Source organism: Mobula hypostoma, chromosome 23, assembly GCF_963921235.1.
Source record: "Mobula hypostoma chromosome 23, sMobHyp1.1, whole genome shotgun sequence".
Taxonomy (NCBI): Eukaryota; Metazoa; Chordata; class Chondrichthyes; order Myliobatiformes; family Myliobatidae; genus Mobula; species Mobula hypostoma.
In genome coordinates this window covers 1,531,906-1,547,356 of record NC_086119.1, presented here as the reverse complement: position 1 = coordinate 1,547,356, position 15,451 = coordinate 1,531,906, and the positions used below count along the sequence as shown (strand labels likewise).

General features: G+C 47.2%; 1 protein-coding gene across 1 annotated transcript in view; it reads right to left on the bottom strand.

Annotated features, from left to right (window-relative positions):
* abr (ABR activator of RhoGEF and GTPase) overlaps positions 1-15,125 on the bottom strand; it is a 97,152-nt gene extending 82,027 nt beyond the window's left edge. Inside the window, exon 1 of the mRNA XM_063031718.1 lies at positions 14,223-15,125. Within this exon, the coding sequence (XP_062887788.1) occupies positions 14,223-15,060 (838 nt within the window). The 5' untranslated portion in view covers positions 15,061-15,125. The remainder of the gene's footprint in view (positions 1-14,222) is intronic.
* Between the last annotated feature and the right edge of the window lie 326 nt (positions 15,126-15,451).

Sequence of the window (15,451 nt, the reverse complement as noted above, 5' to 3'; positions counted from 1 at the left end):
TCCCCGTTGGTTCAGGAGCCTGACGGTTGAGGGGTAATAACCGTTCCTGTACCTGACGTTTGAGGGGTAATAACCGTTCCTGAACCTGATGGTGCGAGTCCTGAGGCTCCCAATGACAGCAGTGAGAAGAGAGCATGTCCTGAGTGATGAGGGTCTCTGTTGGATGCTGCTTTCCCGTGACAACGTTTCGTATAGATGTGTTCAAGGGTGGGGAGAGCTTTACCTGGATTGGGCTGCATCTTATGAGAGGCATAGACCGAATAGACTGACAGTATTTTTTTCCAAGGATTTAAATGTTTAATACCAAAGGGAAAATTTTTAAGGTAAGAGCGGGTAAGTGAGGGTCAAGTTTATTTTTTTTAAAAAACACTTTTTTTTTTAAAAGAGTGGTGGGCTCCTGGGTGGTAGTGGTAGAGCCGTCTCTGTTTCCTGAGGAGACTGAGGTCTTTTAACATCTGCCGGACGATGCTGAGGATGTTCTACGAGTCTGTGGTGTCCAGTGCGATCATGTTTGCTGTTGTGTGCTGGGGCAGCAGGCTGAGGGTAGCAGACACCAACAGAATCAACAAACTCATCGGTAAGGCCAGTGATGTTGTGGGGATGGAACTGGACTCTCTCACGGTGGTGTCTGAAAAGAGGATGCTGTCTAAGTTGCATGCCATCTTGGACAATGTCTCCCATCCACTACATAATGTACTGGGTTGGGCACAGGAGTACCTTCAGCCAGAGACTCGTTCCTCCGAGATGCAGCACAAAGCGTCATAGGAAGTCATTCCTGCCTGTGGCCATCAAACTTTACAACTCCTCCCTTGGAGGGTCAGACACCCTGAGTCAATAGGCTGGTCCTGGACTTATTTCCTGGCATAATTTACATATTACTATTTAACTATTTATGGTTTTATTACTATTTAATTATTTATGGTGCAACTGTAATGAAAACCAATTTCCCCTGTGATCAATAAAGTATGAGTATGACTATGACTATAAGGCAAATGTGATAGAGGCGTGTTAAGATAGTCACATGAATGTGCAGGAAATGGGAGGATATGGACATTATGTAGTAGACGGGATTAGTTTAGCAGGCGTGTACTGAGTTCAACACAACATGGTGAGCCTCAGGGCACATTCTTGTGCTGTACAGATGAATAATCTTCTAATTCCTTCAATTTGTTCTCAAATCATCCCCTCCCCCCACCCACAGACTCTCTGGGCAATGTTAATTTAGAGATACAACACAGAACAGGCCCTTTCGGTCAAATGACCCGCCCTGCCCAGCAACCCTGGTCAATTCACAGAACAATTTATCATGGCAAATTGACCTACTATCACCTTTGGACTGTGGGAAGAAACCAGAGCACCTGGGGGAAATCCACATGCTTACAAGAAGGACGTACAAACTTCTTACAGAGGATCCAGAATTGAGGTCCAAACCCCGAGACCCCGAGTTGCAATCGCATTGTGTTAACGGCTACACACAGGGGCATCCTCACTTTAAAGGAACACGCCCTTCCTGCCGAACAAGTCTGTGTTGTCCAATTACCTACTATCATCTACATCTTTGGAATGTGGGAGAAAAACATATTCCTACACCGGACTGAGCGACCACATGACCATAGAGTCATATAGCATGCAACCAGACTGTTCGGCCCATTGTTACCATGCCAGCCAACACCGATCCCATTCTGAGTTCACGGCCTGCAGCTTTCGGTGCAGGGCACTTCAGCTAACCGTGTGTTGACATTGAGGGAGTACCAGCCTCCACCACTCCTTCAGATACTCTGCTCCAGATTGCACCAAAATATTCTTACTCACATCATCGAAATTTAAATAATCTCCCTCAAAAGATAATTAGCAGGTCAGCTTTTGAACTACGCTCCTAAACTGTGGAACTCAATACCTAACTCATAGAAACATAGAAAACCTACAGCACAATACAGGCCCTTCAGCCCACAAAGCTGTGCCGAACATGTCCCTACCTTAGAAATTACTAGGCTTACCCAAAGCTCTCTATTTTTCCAAGCTCCATGTAGCCATCCAGGAGTCTCTTAAAAGACCCTATCGTATCCGTCTCCACCACCGTCGCCGGCAGCCCATTCCACGCACTCACCACTCTGCGTAAAAAACTTACCCCTGACATCTCCTCTGCACCTATTTCCAAGCACATTAAAACTGTGCCCTCTCGTGCTAGCCATTTCATCCCTGGGGAAAAGCCTCTGACTATCCACACGATCAATGCCTCTCATTATCTTATACACCTCTAAGAGGTCTCCTCTAATCCTCCGTCGCTCCATGGAGAAAAGGCTGAGTTCACTCAACCTATTCTCATAAGACATGCTCCCCAATCCAGGCAACATCCTTGTAAATCTCCTCTGCACGCTTTCTATGGTTTCCACATCCTTCCTGTAGTGAGGTGACCAGAACTGAGCACAGTACTCCAGGTGGGGTCTGACCAGGGTCCTATATAGCTGCAACATTACCTCTCGGCTCCTAAACTCAATTCCACGATTGATGAAGGCCAATGCACCCTATGACTTTTTCTCAGCAATATTTTTATCGTTTTTTTAAAATAAAGAGAGCATAGTATAAAGGAGATTTGTGCAGTGCATAACAGATGTATCAAATGTACAATTCACATTTATGAAAGAGATGCACCCTTAGTACAATCATGCTTTGACTATCTCCTCACCCCTCCCAGTCCCCAACTCCAAACCATCATTGCATTAGCACAAAGGGTTAAACAGAACCTCTGTCCCCACAGAGCTGCATTGGTATAGAGAAGGTGCGCTGGTGCCAGCCAAGTCTCTGTAACGGCCACTACATCATAATTCCATGTATGTATCCAAGCTCTCAAGTTCATCACCTTTGTTCCTGATGCTTCTTGCATTGAGGTACACACATTTCAGCCCTTCTACCTTACTGTCTTTACACCGTTTATTCTGCTTCTCTTTCCTCAAAGCCTCTCTGTATGTTAGATCTGGCTTTACTCCATGCACTTCTTTCACTGCTCTATCGCTCTGGGTCCCATCCCCCTCGCAAATTAGTTTAACCCCTCCCGAACCATGCTAGCAAACCTACCTGCAAGGATATTGCTCCCCCTCAAGTTCAGGTGCAACCCATCCAATCTGTACAGGTCCCACCTTCCCCAGAAGAGATCCCAATGATCCAAAAATCTAAAACCCTGCTCCCTGCACCAACTCCTCAGCCATGCATTCAACTGCCATCTCCTCCAATTCTTACCATCTCTGTCATGTAGCACTGGCAGCAATCCTGAGAACTCCACCCTTGAGGTCCTGTTCTTCAGCCTTCTGCCTAGTTCCTGAAACTCACACTTCAGGACCTCATCCCTCTTCCTGCCTATGTCGTTGGTCCTAACATGTATCACGACTTCTGGTTGCTTTCCCTCTCGTAGCAGGATGTCGTGCACCCGGTCAGAGACATCCCAGACCCTGGCACCCGGGAGGCAACAAACCATGCGGGTATCCTTCTCACGTCCACAAAATCTCCTGTCTGCTCCCCTGACTATAGAGTCTCCAATGACGACAGCTCTCCTCTTCTCCGTCCCACCCTTCTGCACCACAGGGTCAGTATTTGGGACAGAGTTTGGAAAACATCTTTCCAGTATTTTTCCAAGCTAGGGCATGTCCAGTACATGTGGATAAGGGAAGCCTCACCCCTTTTGCATTTGTCGCAGCAGGGATTAACATCTGGATAAATGTGAGATAATTTAGTTTTAGACATATGGGCCCTATGTATGACCTTGAACTGTTACAAGCAGTGGCGGGCACATAAAGAGGTTGAGTTAACTAACTTAAGAACTGAATCCCATACATCGTCTAACAGTGAGGAATTTAAATCTTGCTCCCAGGCAGTTTGAATTTTGTCAAGGGGGGCTGGCCTCAGAGCCGCTAGCTTGTCGTAAATAGTAGATATTAGACCTTTGTGCAATGGATTCATGCAGGGAATCATATCAACGATGTTTGTGTCGGATGTCTCAGGGAAGTTTGGTATCAGAGGGCTGATAAAGTGTCTAATTTGCAAATATCTGAAGAAGTGGGTGTTGGGTAGGTTAAACGTTACAGACAGTTGTTCAGATGATGCAAAACAGTTGTCTATAAAAAGATCTTTAAAGCGCCTGATGTCCTTTCTATACCAGTCTTGAAATGTTGGATCATGTATAGAAGGCTGGAAGAGATGATTATATAGAATAGGACTTGAACGAGAGAAGCCATGGAGACCACTATGCTTTCTGAACTGAGCCTATACTCTCAGGGTGTGCCTGATAACAGGATTAACAACTGGTTTAGGCGTAAGAAAAGGGAGTCCCGACCCAAGAAGTGTGGAGATGGAGAAATTCTGAATAGAGTTCAGCTCCATTGCCATCCATATTGGGCAGTCAGATTGGTTGTAAAAATGAGACCAAAAGATGAGACAGTGTATGTTAGCTGCCCAGTAACATAAGCGAAAATTGGGCAGAGCCATGCCCCCAAAACCTTTAGATTTTTGAAGATGGACTTTATTCAGTCGGGGACGCTTGCCCTTCCATAAGTAGGATGATATGACTGGGTCTAGCGAGTCAAAGAAGTCTTTAGGAATGAAAGTTGGTATGGATTGAAAAAGGTATAAGAATTTAGGAAGAATGTTTATTTTGACAACATTGATTCGGCCCATCAGGGACATGGACAGGGGTGACCACTGTGCTAGGCTCTGTTTTGTACGATTTAAAAATTAATGAAATTTTCTCCAAACAGACGCTTATATTTCCTTGTTACTGTGATGCCAAGGTAAGTAAGTTGGTTATTCACTTCCTTAAAAGGGAGGTTATGGAACCCCAATGTTTGTGCTTCTCCATTTATTGGAAAAAGTTCACTCTTGTGTAAGTTAAGCTTGTATCCTGAAAACTGGCTAAATTTGCTAAGGAGTGAGAACATGGGCGGGGGGCGGGGGTAAGGAGGTGATCGGGTGTGATATAAAAAGTAAAAGATCATCAGCATAAAGGGAGACTTTGTGCTCAATTCCCTCCCTCCAAATCCCCGTCAGGTCCACACAACTGCGGAACGCAATCGCCAGTGGCTCTGTGGCCAGATCGAAAAGTAAAGGGCATAAAGGGCACCCTTGGCGGGTTCCACGTTTGAGGTTGAAAGGTTGAGATTGCTGAGAGTTGGTCAAAACAGAAGCGGTGGGACGCGAATATAACAGTTTAATCCATGTGATAAAACTTGGTCCGAAATCAAATTTTTCTAAAACAGCAAGGAGCTAATTCCATTCCACACGGTTGAACGCTTTCTCTGCGTCTAAAGAAATGACACATTCAGAGATCCCAACTGAAGGTGAGTATAAAATATTTAAGAAGCGGCGTATGTTTAAAAAGGGGAGGCGGTTTTTGACAAAGCCAGTTTGGTCTTCAGAAATAATTGAGGGTAAGATGTTCTCCAGTCTATGGGCCAAAACTTTAGCTAAAATTTTGACATCGCCATTTAACAGAGAGATTGGCCTGTATGAGGAGCACTCTGTTGGATCTTTGCCTCTCTTTGCTAAAAGAATGATGCATGCCTCATTAAATGATGCTGACAACTTACCTTGTTTAAATGAGTCAGATAGAACCAAGGAGTTCAGGGAGGCGGGACTGTGCAGGCGTGCGACATCGGGCAGTGAAATGCGAAAAGGAACACAGCCATATGCAGCGGGCAGCGGAGTGAGCCAGGAGCAGAGTGAAGGCTTAAGGGCTTTGGCTCAACGGGCTTAGGCGGAAACAGGCGAGGCAAAGTAGGTTTGGTTTTCAATTTTCCCTGTTATTTGAGGAGAGGGGCAGTATGAGTGTGAGGGCAGCTTGCTGTTCTCGGTGCCAGATGTGGGAGGCCCTGGAGTCTCCAAGCCTCCCGGACGTCCACATCTGCACCAGGTGCGCCGAGATGCAGCTCCTAAGGGACTGCGTTAGGGAACTGGAGCTGCAGCTCGATGACCTTCGTCTGGTCAGGGAGAGCGAGGAGTTGATAGAGAGGAGTTACAGGCAGGTGGTCACACCGGGGCCACGGGAGGCAGACCAGTGGGTCACGGTTAGGAGGGGGAAGGAGAAGTGTCAGGTACTAGAGAGTACCCCGGTGGCTGTGCCCCTTGACAATACGTACTCCTGTTTGAGTACTGTTGGGGGGGGAACAGCTTACCTGGGGTAAGCAACAGTGGCCGTGCCTCTGGCACAGAGTCCGGCCCTGTAGCTCAGGAGGGTAGGGAAAGGAAGAGGAGGGCAGTAGTAATAGGGGACTCGATATTTAGGGGGTCAGATAGGCGATTCTGTGGACGCAGTCCAGAGACCTGGATGGTAGTTTGCCTCCCTGGTGCCAGGGTCTGGGATGTTTCTGATCGCGTCCAAGATATCCTGAAGTGGGAGGGTGAGGAGCCAGAGGTCGTGGTACATATAGGTACCAATGACATAGGTAGGAAAAGGGAAGAGGTCCTGAAAGGAGAATATAGGGAGTTAGGAAGGGAATTGAGAAGAAGGACTGCAAAGGTAGTAATCTGGGGATTACTGCCTGTGCCACGCGACAGTGAGAGTAGGAATACAATGAGGTGGAGGATAAATGCGTGGCTGAGGGATTGGGGCAGGGGGCAGGGATTCAAGTTTCTGGATCTTTGGGACCTCTTTTCGTACAAGTGTGACCTGTACAAAAAGGACGGGTTACACTTGAATCCTAGGGGGACCAATATCCTGGCAGGGAGATTTGCAAAGGCTACTGGGGAAACTTTAAACTAGAATGGTTGGGGGGTGGGAATCAAACTGAAGAGACGAGGAGAGAGGAGGTTAGTTCACAAATAGAGAAAGTTAGTAGACAGTGTGTGAGGGAGGATAGGCAGGGGACAGAGAATGGGAGCACTCAGACCCAAGATGTAGGGGAGAAAGAAGAAAAAGATAACAAAGTTGTTTGCTCCATTAAGGATAAACAGAGAGTAAGAGGTGGAGAGTTTCTTAAATGCATCTATTTTAATGCTAGGAGAATTGTAAGAAAGGTGGATGAGCTCAGAGCATGGATTGATACCTGGAAATATGATGTTGTAGCTATTAGTGAAACATGGTTGCTGGAGGGGTGTGATTGGCAGCTAAATACCCCTGGATTTCGTTGCTTCAGGTGTGATAGAATCGGAGGGACAAGAGGGGGAGGTGTTGCATTGCTTGTCAAAGAAAATATTACAGTGGTGCTCTGGCAGGGTAGATTAGAGGGCTCATCTAGGGAGGCTATTTGGGTGGAATTGAGGAATGGGAAAGGTGTAGTGACCATTAGCCACCCTCCAATCCACAGGAACTGATCCTGAATCCATAGAACATTGGAAAATGATTACCAATGCGTCCACGATTTCTAAAGCCACCTCCTTAAGTACCCTGGGATGCAGACCATCAGGTCCCAGAGACTTATCAGCCTTCAGACCCAACAGTCTATCCAACACCATTTCCTGCCTAATATAAATTTCCTTCAATTCATCCATTACCCTAGGTCTTTTGGCCACTATTACATCTGGGAGATTGTTTGTGTCTTCCCTAGTGAAGACAGATCCAAAGGACCTGTTCAACTCGTCTGCCATTTCCTTGTTCCCCATAATAAATTCACCCATTTCTGTCTTCAAGGGCCCAATTTTGGTCTTAACTATTTTTTTCCTTTTCACATACCTAAAGAAGCTTTTACTATCCTCCTTTATATTCTTGGCTAGTTTACCTTCGTACCTCATTTTTTCTCTGCTTATTGCCTTTTCTAGTTACCTTCTGTTGCTCTTTAAAAGTTTCCCAATCCTTCAGCTTCCCACTCATCTTTGCTATGTTATACTTCTTCTCTTTTATTTTTATACTGTCCATTACTTCCCTTGTCAGCCATGGCCTCCCCTTGCTCCCCTTAGGATCTTTCTTCTTCTTTGAAATGAACTGATCCTTCACCTTCCGTGCTATTCCCAGAAACACTTGCCATTGCTGTTCCACTGTCATCCCTGCTAGGGAATTATTCCATTGAACTTTGGCCAGCTCCTCCCTCATAGCAACATAGTTCCCTTTGTTCAACTGTAATACTGACACTTCCGAGTTTCCCTTCTCCCTCTCAAATTGTAGATTAAAACTTATCATATTATGGTCACTACCTCCTAATGGCTCCTTTACCTCGGGTCCCTGATCAAATCCGGTTCATTGCACAACACTAAATCTAGAATTGTGTTCTCTCTGGTAGGCTCCAGTACAAGCTGTAATACGAATCCATCTCAGAGGGACTTCACAAACTCCCTTTCTTGGGGTCCAGTACCAACCTGATTCCTCCAGTCTACCTGCATGTTGAAATCCCCCATAACAACTGTAGCATTACCTTTGCTACATGCCAATTTTAACTCTTGATTCAACTTACACCCTACATCCAGACTACTGTTTGGGGGCCTGTAGATAACTCCCATTAGGGTCTTTCTACACTTACAATTTCTCAGTTCTATCCATACTGACTCTACATCTCCTGATTCTATGTCCCCCCTCACAAGGGACTGAATATGATTCCTCACCAAGAGAGCAACCCCACCCCCTCTGCCCATCAGTCTTTCCTTTCGATAGGACGTATACACTTGAATATTCATTTCCCAGGCCCTGTCCACTTGAAGCCATGTCTCTGTTATTCCCACAACATCATACTTATCAATTTCCAACTGAGCCTCAAGCTCATCCACTTTATTTCTTATACTCCGTGTATTCATATTTAATACTTTTAATTCATTACTCCCCTCACCTCCCATATCAATTCCTATTTCACTTGGCCATACTGTACGATCCCTTCTTGAACTTTCTGCTCTGTTGATTCTGCTGTCTTTCTTAACTTTTCTTATTCTCACTTTCCCTTTATCTCCATCCTTATGTTCCAGTTCGTCCCCTCTCCCCCGCCCCACTACTTAGTTTAAACACACCCGTGTTACAAAGGCAAACCTGCCTGCCAGAATGCTGGTGCCCCGCTTATTAAGGTGCAATCCGTCTCTTTTGTACAATTCATCCTTACCCAGAATCATACCCCAGTGGTCCAAGAATGTAAATCCTTGCTTCCTGCACCAGTTCCTCAGCCACACATTCAGATCCATTATAGAAACATAGAAACATAGAAAATAGGTGCAGGAGTAGGCCATTCGGCCCTTTGAGCCTGCACCGCCATTCAGTATGATCATGGCTGATCATCCAACTCAGAACCCTGCACCAGCCTTCCCTCCATACCCCTTGACCCCTGTAGCCACAAGGGCCATATCTAACTCCCTTTTAAACATAGCTAATGAACTGGCCTCAACAGTTTGCTGTGGCAGAGAATTCCACAGATTCACCACTCTCTGTGTGAAGAAGTTTTTCCTAATCTCGGTCCTAAAAGGCTTCCCCTCTATCCTCAAACTGTGACCCCTCGTTCTGGACCTCCCCAACATCGGGAACAATCTTCCCGCATCTAGCCTGTCCAATCCCTTTAGGATCTTATACGTTTCAATCAGATCCCCCCTCAATCTTCTAAATTCCAACGAGTACAAGCCCAGTTCATCCAGTCTTTCTTTATATGAAAGACCTGCCATCCCAGGAATCAATCTGGTGAACCTTCTTTGTACTCCCTCTATGGCAAAGATGTCTTTCCTCAGATTAGGGGACCAAAACTGCACACAGTTGTCTGGCAGCTGCGAGAGATCGGTTTCAGTAGCGATAGCGTCGGACTGAAAGCTTCTCTACCTCCTGCCCGACAAAGAGAGGACGGCCTGGATGGTGGGAGTGTTTGATTATGGACGCTGCTTTCTTCTGGCAGCGATCCATGTACAATGCTTGATGTAAGCGGACACTCTCCACTGTGCATCTGTAGAATTTCCTCAGAGTTTTTGATGACATGCAAATGTAGACAAATATCGAAGAAAGTAGAGGTGCTGTCATGCTTTCTTTGTGATGACACTAATGTGCCTGTCCCAGGACAGGATCTCCCTGTGTTGACTGAAATTTGCCACTTTTCAGTCAACACTTTTAAACAACCAGCTCAAAACCTCTTTATTTAATCTTACTTTTAACTAACATCTTGTTGTCTTTTATTTTCATTTTTTTTGTATTATTTTCATGTTTGCATTTTTATCCCATTGTAAAGCACTTTGAACTGCATTGTCTGTAAGTGTTCAATAATTAAGTTGTTATTATTATCTAATCTCCCTTTGCTTACCTTAGAACATAGAACAAACAGTCCAGCAGAGTACAGGCCCTTCGGCCCACAATGTTGTGCCAGCCCTTTACAAGATCATTTGAACCTTTCCCTCCCACACAGAACTCCACTTCCCAGGTCCATTAACCTTCGCTTGATTCCCACTGGTAGATACCTCTTCCGAGGGGAAATGGAGCTCACTCTGCCCTGCCTATATTCCTCAACCTCCTCGGCTCCAGGGAGCACAGCCCAGCCTCCCCACCCATGGGGGTGAATGCCCCAGCATCTTTCCCATATCAGGTACCCAGTCCCCTGGCAGTGAGGTGGGAGTAATGATGCCCACACCATCGAGCTGATGGTGATGGTGAATGTCAGTTATAGGAGCCTCCCACCCGCAGTGACAGCAGGGCCCAGTGTTGGTGCTGCAGATCAGACTAAAGCATCCACAACTACTGATCCAGCAGTGGCAAAGGAATGGTTAAAGAGACCCACACCAGATTCTCCAGGTATGCCTTGCTGGATTAATCACTTCCACACCCTCCTCTTTGATGAACACAGAGTATAGATTAGCCTTTTCTGTCTGAAGGGGCCCAGTATTTCCCTCTTGCTCCTGATATACGCTTACAGAACACATACCTGCTTCAAATCTCTCGGTTTCCGTTTTTACTAAGTTTAACCCAGGCAACATTACACACATTTCCTGTCTAACAACATCACTCACATTTCCCACCTTAATAAAGACAGCCGCAAATAATTCATTCAGAACTTCACCCACATCCTCTCCCTCCACACACAGGTCACACTCAGACTTTCTTGCTCCTCAACTATACCCTACGTTCATTTAATTAATACATTATAGTCTTTGTGCTTTTATTTACCAGTATTTTGTCTAATCGTTGCTTTGACTTCATAATAAAATGAGGGTTTTTCCCTTCGGAGAGGAGATTGAGTGCTGATGGAGCTGTACAAAATGTAGAGAGGCATTGATCGAGTGGACAGACAGAGATGGTGGGCACCTGGGCAAGGAGCTGGCTGAGCCGGGCACACTAGCATCATGGAAAGGGTATCCAGATAAGTACACTGTGTGTGAAGAAGCTGTTCCTGATGCCCCTTTTAAATCTCTCACTTCAGATCTTACCCTTATGCACTCGTGCTTTTAATGCTCTCCTTGCGAAAATGACCATAAGATACAGAAGGAGGGTTAGGCCATTCGGCCCGTCGAGTCTGCTCCGTCATTTCACCATGGCTGATCCATTTCTCTCTCAGCCCCAATCTCCTGCCTTCTCCCTGTATCACTTCAAACCCTGATTAATCAAGACATCTTCAATGAATTGGTGCTTTAATCCTGTTTATGTCCCTCATCATCTTATATACGTTTTTTAGGTGACCAAGATTGTACACAGCACTCCGTGTGACCTCACCAGCACCTTATCTGACTGTACCCTAATTTCCCAACTCCTATACACAGTACCCTGACTGATGGTCAAACACCCTCACCACCTTGTCTACCTCTAATGCTACTCTCAGTGAACTACACAGGTCCCTCTGTCCTACAAAACTCCTCAGAGCCCTACCATTCCCTCTACAAGTCCTACCCTGGTTTATTCTTCCAAATCGAAACACCCCATACTGATCTGGATTGAAATCTGGTCCTCAGCCCACACACCCAGCTGATCAAACACCCCCTGTAATTTTTCACAACACCAACTATTTGAGTACCAATAAGATGAATATCCAAAAACACAGAGTTTGACAGTGTGGGGAAAAAGCTTCTTGGCTCAACTGGCCCATACTAACCAAAATGTCCCATCCAAGTCCCATTGGCCAGCACTTGGTCCATAATCTTCTAAACATTCCCTGCAATCCTGATAATATTATGCCCAACTCTGTTAAAAGTCAAATCAGACCAACGAGAGTCACACTTGTACCACAAGATGAAACTTTAACTCTGTTTCTCTACAGATGCTGCCTGACCTGTTGAGTGTTTCCAGCATTTTCTCTTTTTGTTTCAGATTTTCAGCTTCTGCCATTGCTTTGATTTCCACAGAGAAACTCTGTGTTCTCCTGTGTCCCTAAAGTTTACTGAAACAGTTCACGTACAGAGAGCAGCTATCTCGTGAAGTTTGCTACCGGGATTTAGAAAGGAAGTAGAAGACGAAACTGAGACACAGCAGAATAACTGACCAAGTCAGCTGCTGGTGAAGATGTTTCAAGTTGCCTGAAAATGCAGTTCTGGAGTCAGAGTACTACAGCACAGAAACAGGCTCTTCGACCCATCCAGGGCATGCTGAATTGTTATTCCACTTAGTGCATTTTTCTGGTATGCTAGTATATTATTCTAGCATTCTAATCTATTATGAAATATTTGCATATTATTCTAGTATTCTGAAAACTACTGTACATCTCCAAAATCATTTCAGCCAAGCAATCTGAATGTGGGTTTGTCTTTGTCCAGGCCACAGGACTGCACGGCGATGAGCCATGTATGGTATAGAGTGGAGGAGACGCTGCAAATTCTCCACACACAAAGCCAAGTGAGGTGTACTGCAGATGCAGGTCTGAGAGGAGAGGGACAGGACAAAAGGCACATGCAAAACTGAGCAGCAACAAATGGTGGGAACAGCTACAAGAATGGACAATCTTCTCTGTTGAAACTGATTTTGGATTTGGGGATCAGGGTATTACTGGCAACCCCTGATTTCATGCCCTCCCCCCGGGAAAGGTGGGAGTGGTGGCAGCCGTCCTTCTGGTGAACAAGCTCTCAGTGCTGAAGGGCAGCAGGGCTGGTGAAGGCATCTGGCACACTTGCCTTTATGTAAAATTATAGAGCACAGGCCCTTCGGCCCTCAATGTTATGCTGACCTTTTAACCTGCTTTAAGATCGATCCAACCTTTCCCTCCCACAGAGCCCACCATTTGTCTTTCATCCATGTGCCTATCTAAGAGTCTCTTAAATGTCCCTGTTCTACCATCACCCCGGCAGCGTGTTCCACACACCCAACCCACCTCTGACATCCCCCCCCCCTCCGGTATTTTCCTCCAATCACCTTAAAATTATGTCTTCTTATATTATACATTTCCACCCTGGGAAAAAGTCTCTGGCTGTCCACTTTGTTAATGCCTCCCATCATCTTGTACACCTCTATCAAGTTGCCCCTCATAAACAGCTCTTACAAACAACAATGGTCCCAGCTACCACCCACATGGCAGATCATAAGACACGGACTTCCAGTCCAAGAAACAATCCTCAGCTATCACTCTTTTCACCATTCTATCGTGCCAATTATGAATGCAATATGCTATTTCCCCTGGATCCCACGCAATTCAAACTTCCAGGCTAGATGCCATCAGGGATTTGTCAAAGTTCTTGCTGAAGTCTGAAGAGACAACAGCCACTCTACCCTCTTCGTTACCTGCTCAAAAAACTCCAAGAGACTATCTCAAATCAGATCGAGTCACTCCAAATGTTGATAGGTCCTGTCCCTCAGAATTCCCACCACCAAAGCCAGACTTTGCTGACGGTTGTTTCCCGGTTTGCTTTTGCGGTTGAGACGCACATCCCCAGTGCCTGATCAGACAATGTTGTGGGAAACAAGGGAGGAATTTGGTGGGTGTTCCCGGAGTGAAGGAAGCTAAGGGGTGCGAATCACAACATCTAAACTGAGAGGCAGAGCTTGAAGGTGAAAGGGGAAAGATTTTTTAAAAATTGAGAACTAGACTTTTTCCACAAGTTCACTGCTGGGTAGCTGCAACCAGCTGTCAGAGGAAGTGGTTGAGGCATCTGAGACAATAGGTAGGAAATGGACAGCAAGGTACAGGACCGGTGGATGCAGGTTGTCTCTGTATTACACGGGGGAGGGGGGCGTGCATACACTATCTATAAACCACCCCCGCTCCCCCAGTGAAATACAGAGACAACCACTCCCCGCCGCTGCTGTATCCTGGTGTTATACAAAGACAGACCCGGACCCTGGTGTTAGACAGTGATGGCCACACCGGTACCGTATCCCGGTGTTACACAGAGACAACCCCGTACCCCGGTGTCACACAGCGCCGGACTCTCACCTGTCGAATCCCGGTCCGAGCTGTACTCGCGGTCGCTTCCTTCGCTCGGCGAAGCCTCCCTGTGCCACCTGGGCAATACTGACAGAAGTTGGCGCCGCCGCTGTCCCGGTGAATCGCCGCCGTCCTTAACTCGCTTCTTCGGTATCATCCTGAACTTGGGGAAGATCAGGTGCCGTGCGAGGCCGGGTGACAACGATTCCCGGTCTCGCTGCTGCGTCTCCGTCTCCCCTTCGTCCTCATTGTCCTCATCCGGCGCCTGCTCCAGGCATGGGGCGTCGGATTCATGACCCGAGGCGTCTGGTTGTCCCGGGCTGTCTACTTTTTGGTCATGGGTGTCTGATCCCTGTTGCGGACTGTCCAGTGTGTCTGGTCCCTTATCGGAGGTGCCTGGTCCTTCTCCCGGAGTCTCGGTTCCCTGGCTCGGACTCGTTTCTTCATCCGGACTCTCGGCTGCCTGGTCCGGATTCGTTGCTTTTTCGTCTGGACTCTTGGCTTCCTCTCCCGGGCCAATACTTTGTTTCTCCGAGTTGTTACTTTGTTGCTCCGAAACGATACTTTGTTGCGCTCCCCGGAGTCCGACGCTACATTCGTCTTGGCGCCGCTCTGACTTGCTCTGGGCCCGGAGCGACCCACTCTGGGGCTCACGGCCCAGCGCTGTCTCCAGGTAAATCACTTTGAACTTCTCCCGGGCCAAGCGCTCCTGGCCGACCCGCAGCCGCTCTCGGCACCGCTCCAACTCGGCCTCCAGTTCGGCTACCGAGTTTAGTTTCATCTGCGGTACTTCGCTGCCCGGGAACTCCCGACGCCAGTGCTCCTCAAACTCGGCTGGGTTCCACATCGCAGCCGCAGCCTGGCCTCGGAGCCGGAGCCGGAGCCGGAGCCCGAGTTCAACAGGTGCCTTCCCTCACCGCCTCTCCCTCCCTCCCTCCCAGGCACACACGCACGCTAGCTCACCCTCAACCCGGCTTCTCCCTCCCACGCTCTCTCGTTCACCCTCCCCCTCTCCTCTTTCTCTTTCGCTTTCTGCCAGGCCCTCCCCCTGGTTTCTCTCACTCTCTACCCGGCCCCGTCTCTCCCCTCACCCTTTCCTCCCAGACTCTGACTTCTCTGTCGGGGTGAAGGAGACCCCGCTCCACACACCCAATCCACAGTAGTACTAGTTAGCCCTGGCAGTGCAGAGGGTTAGTCCGTTAGCCTGATGGGCCAAACGGCGTCTGTGTTTCTGCCCT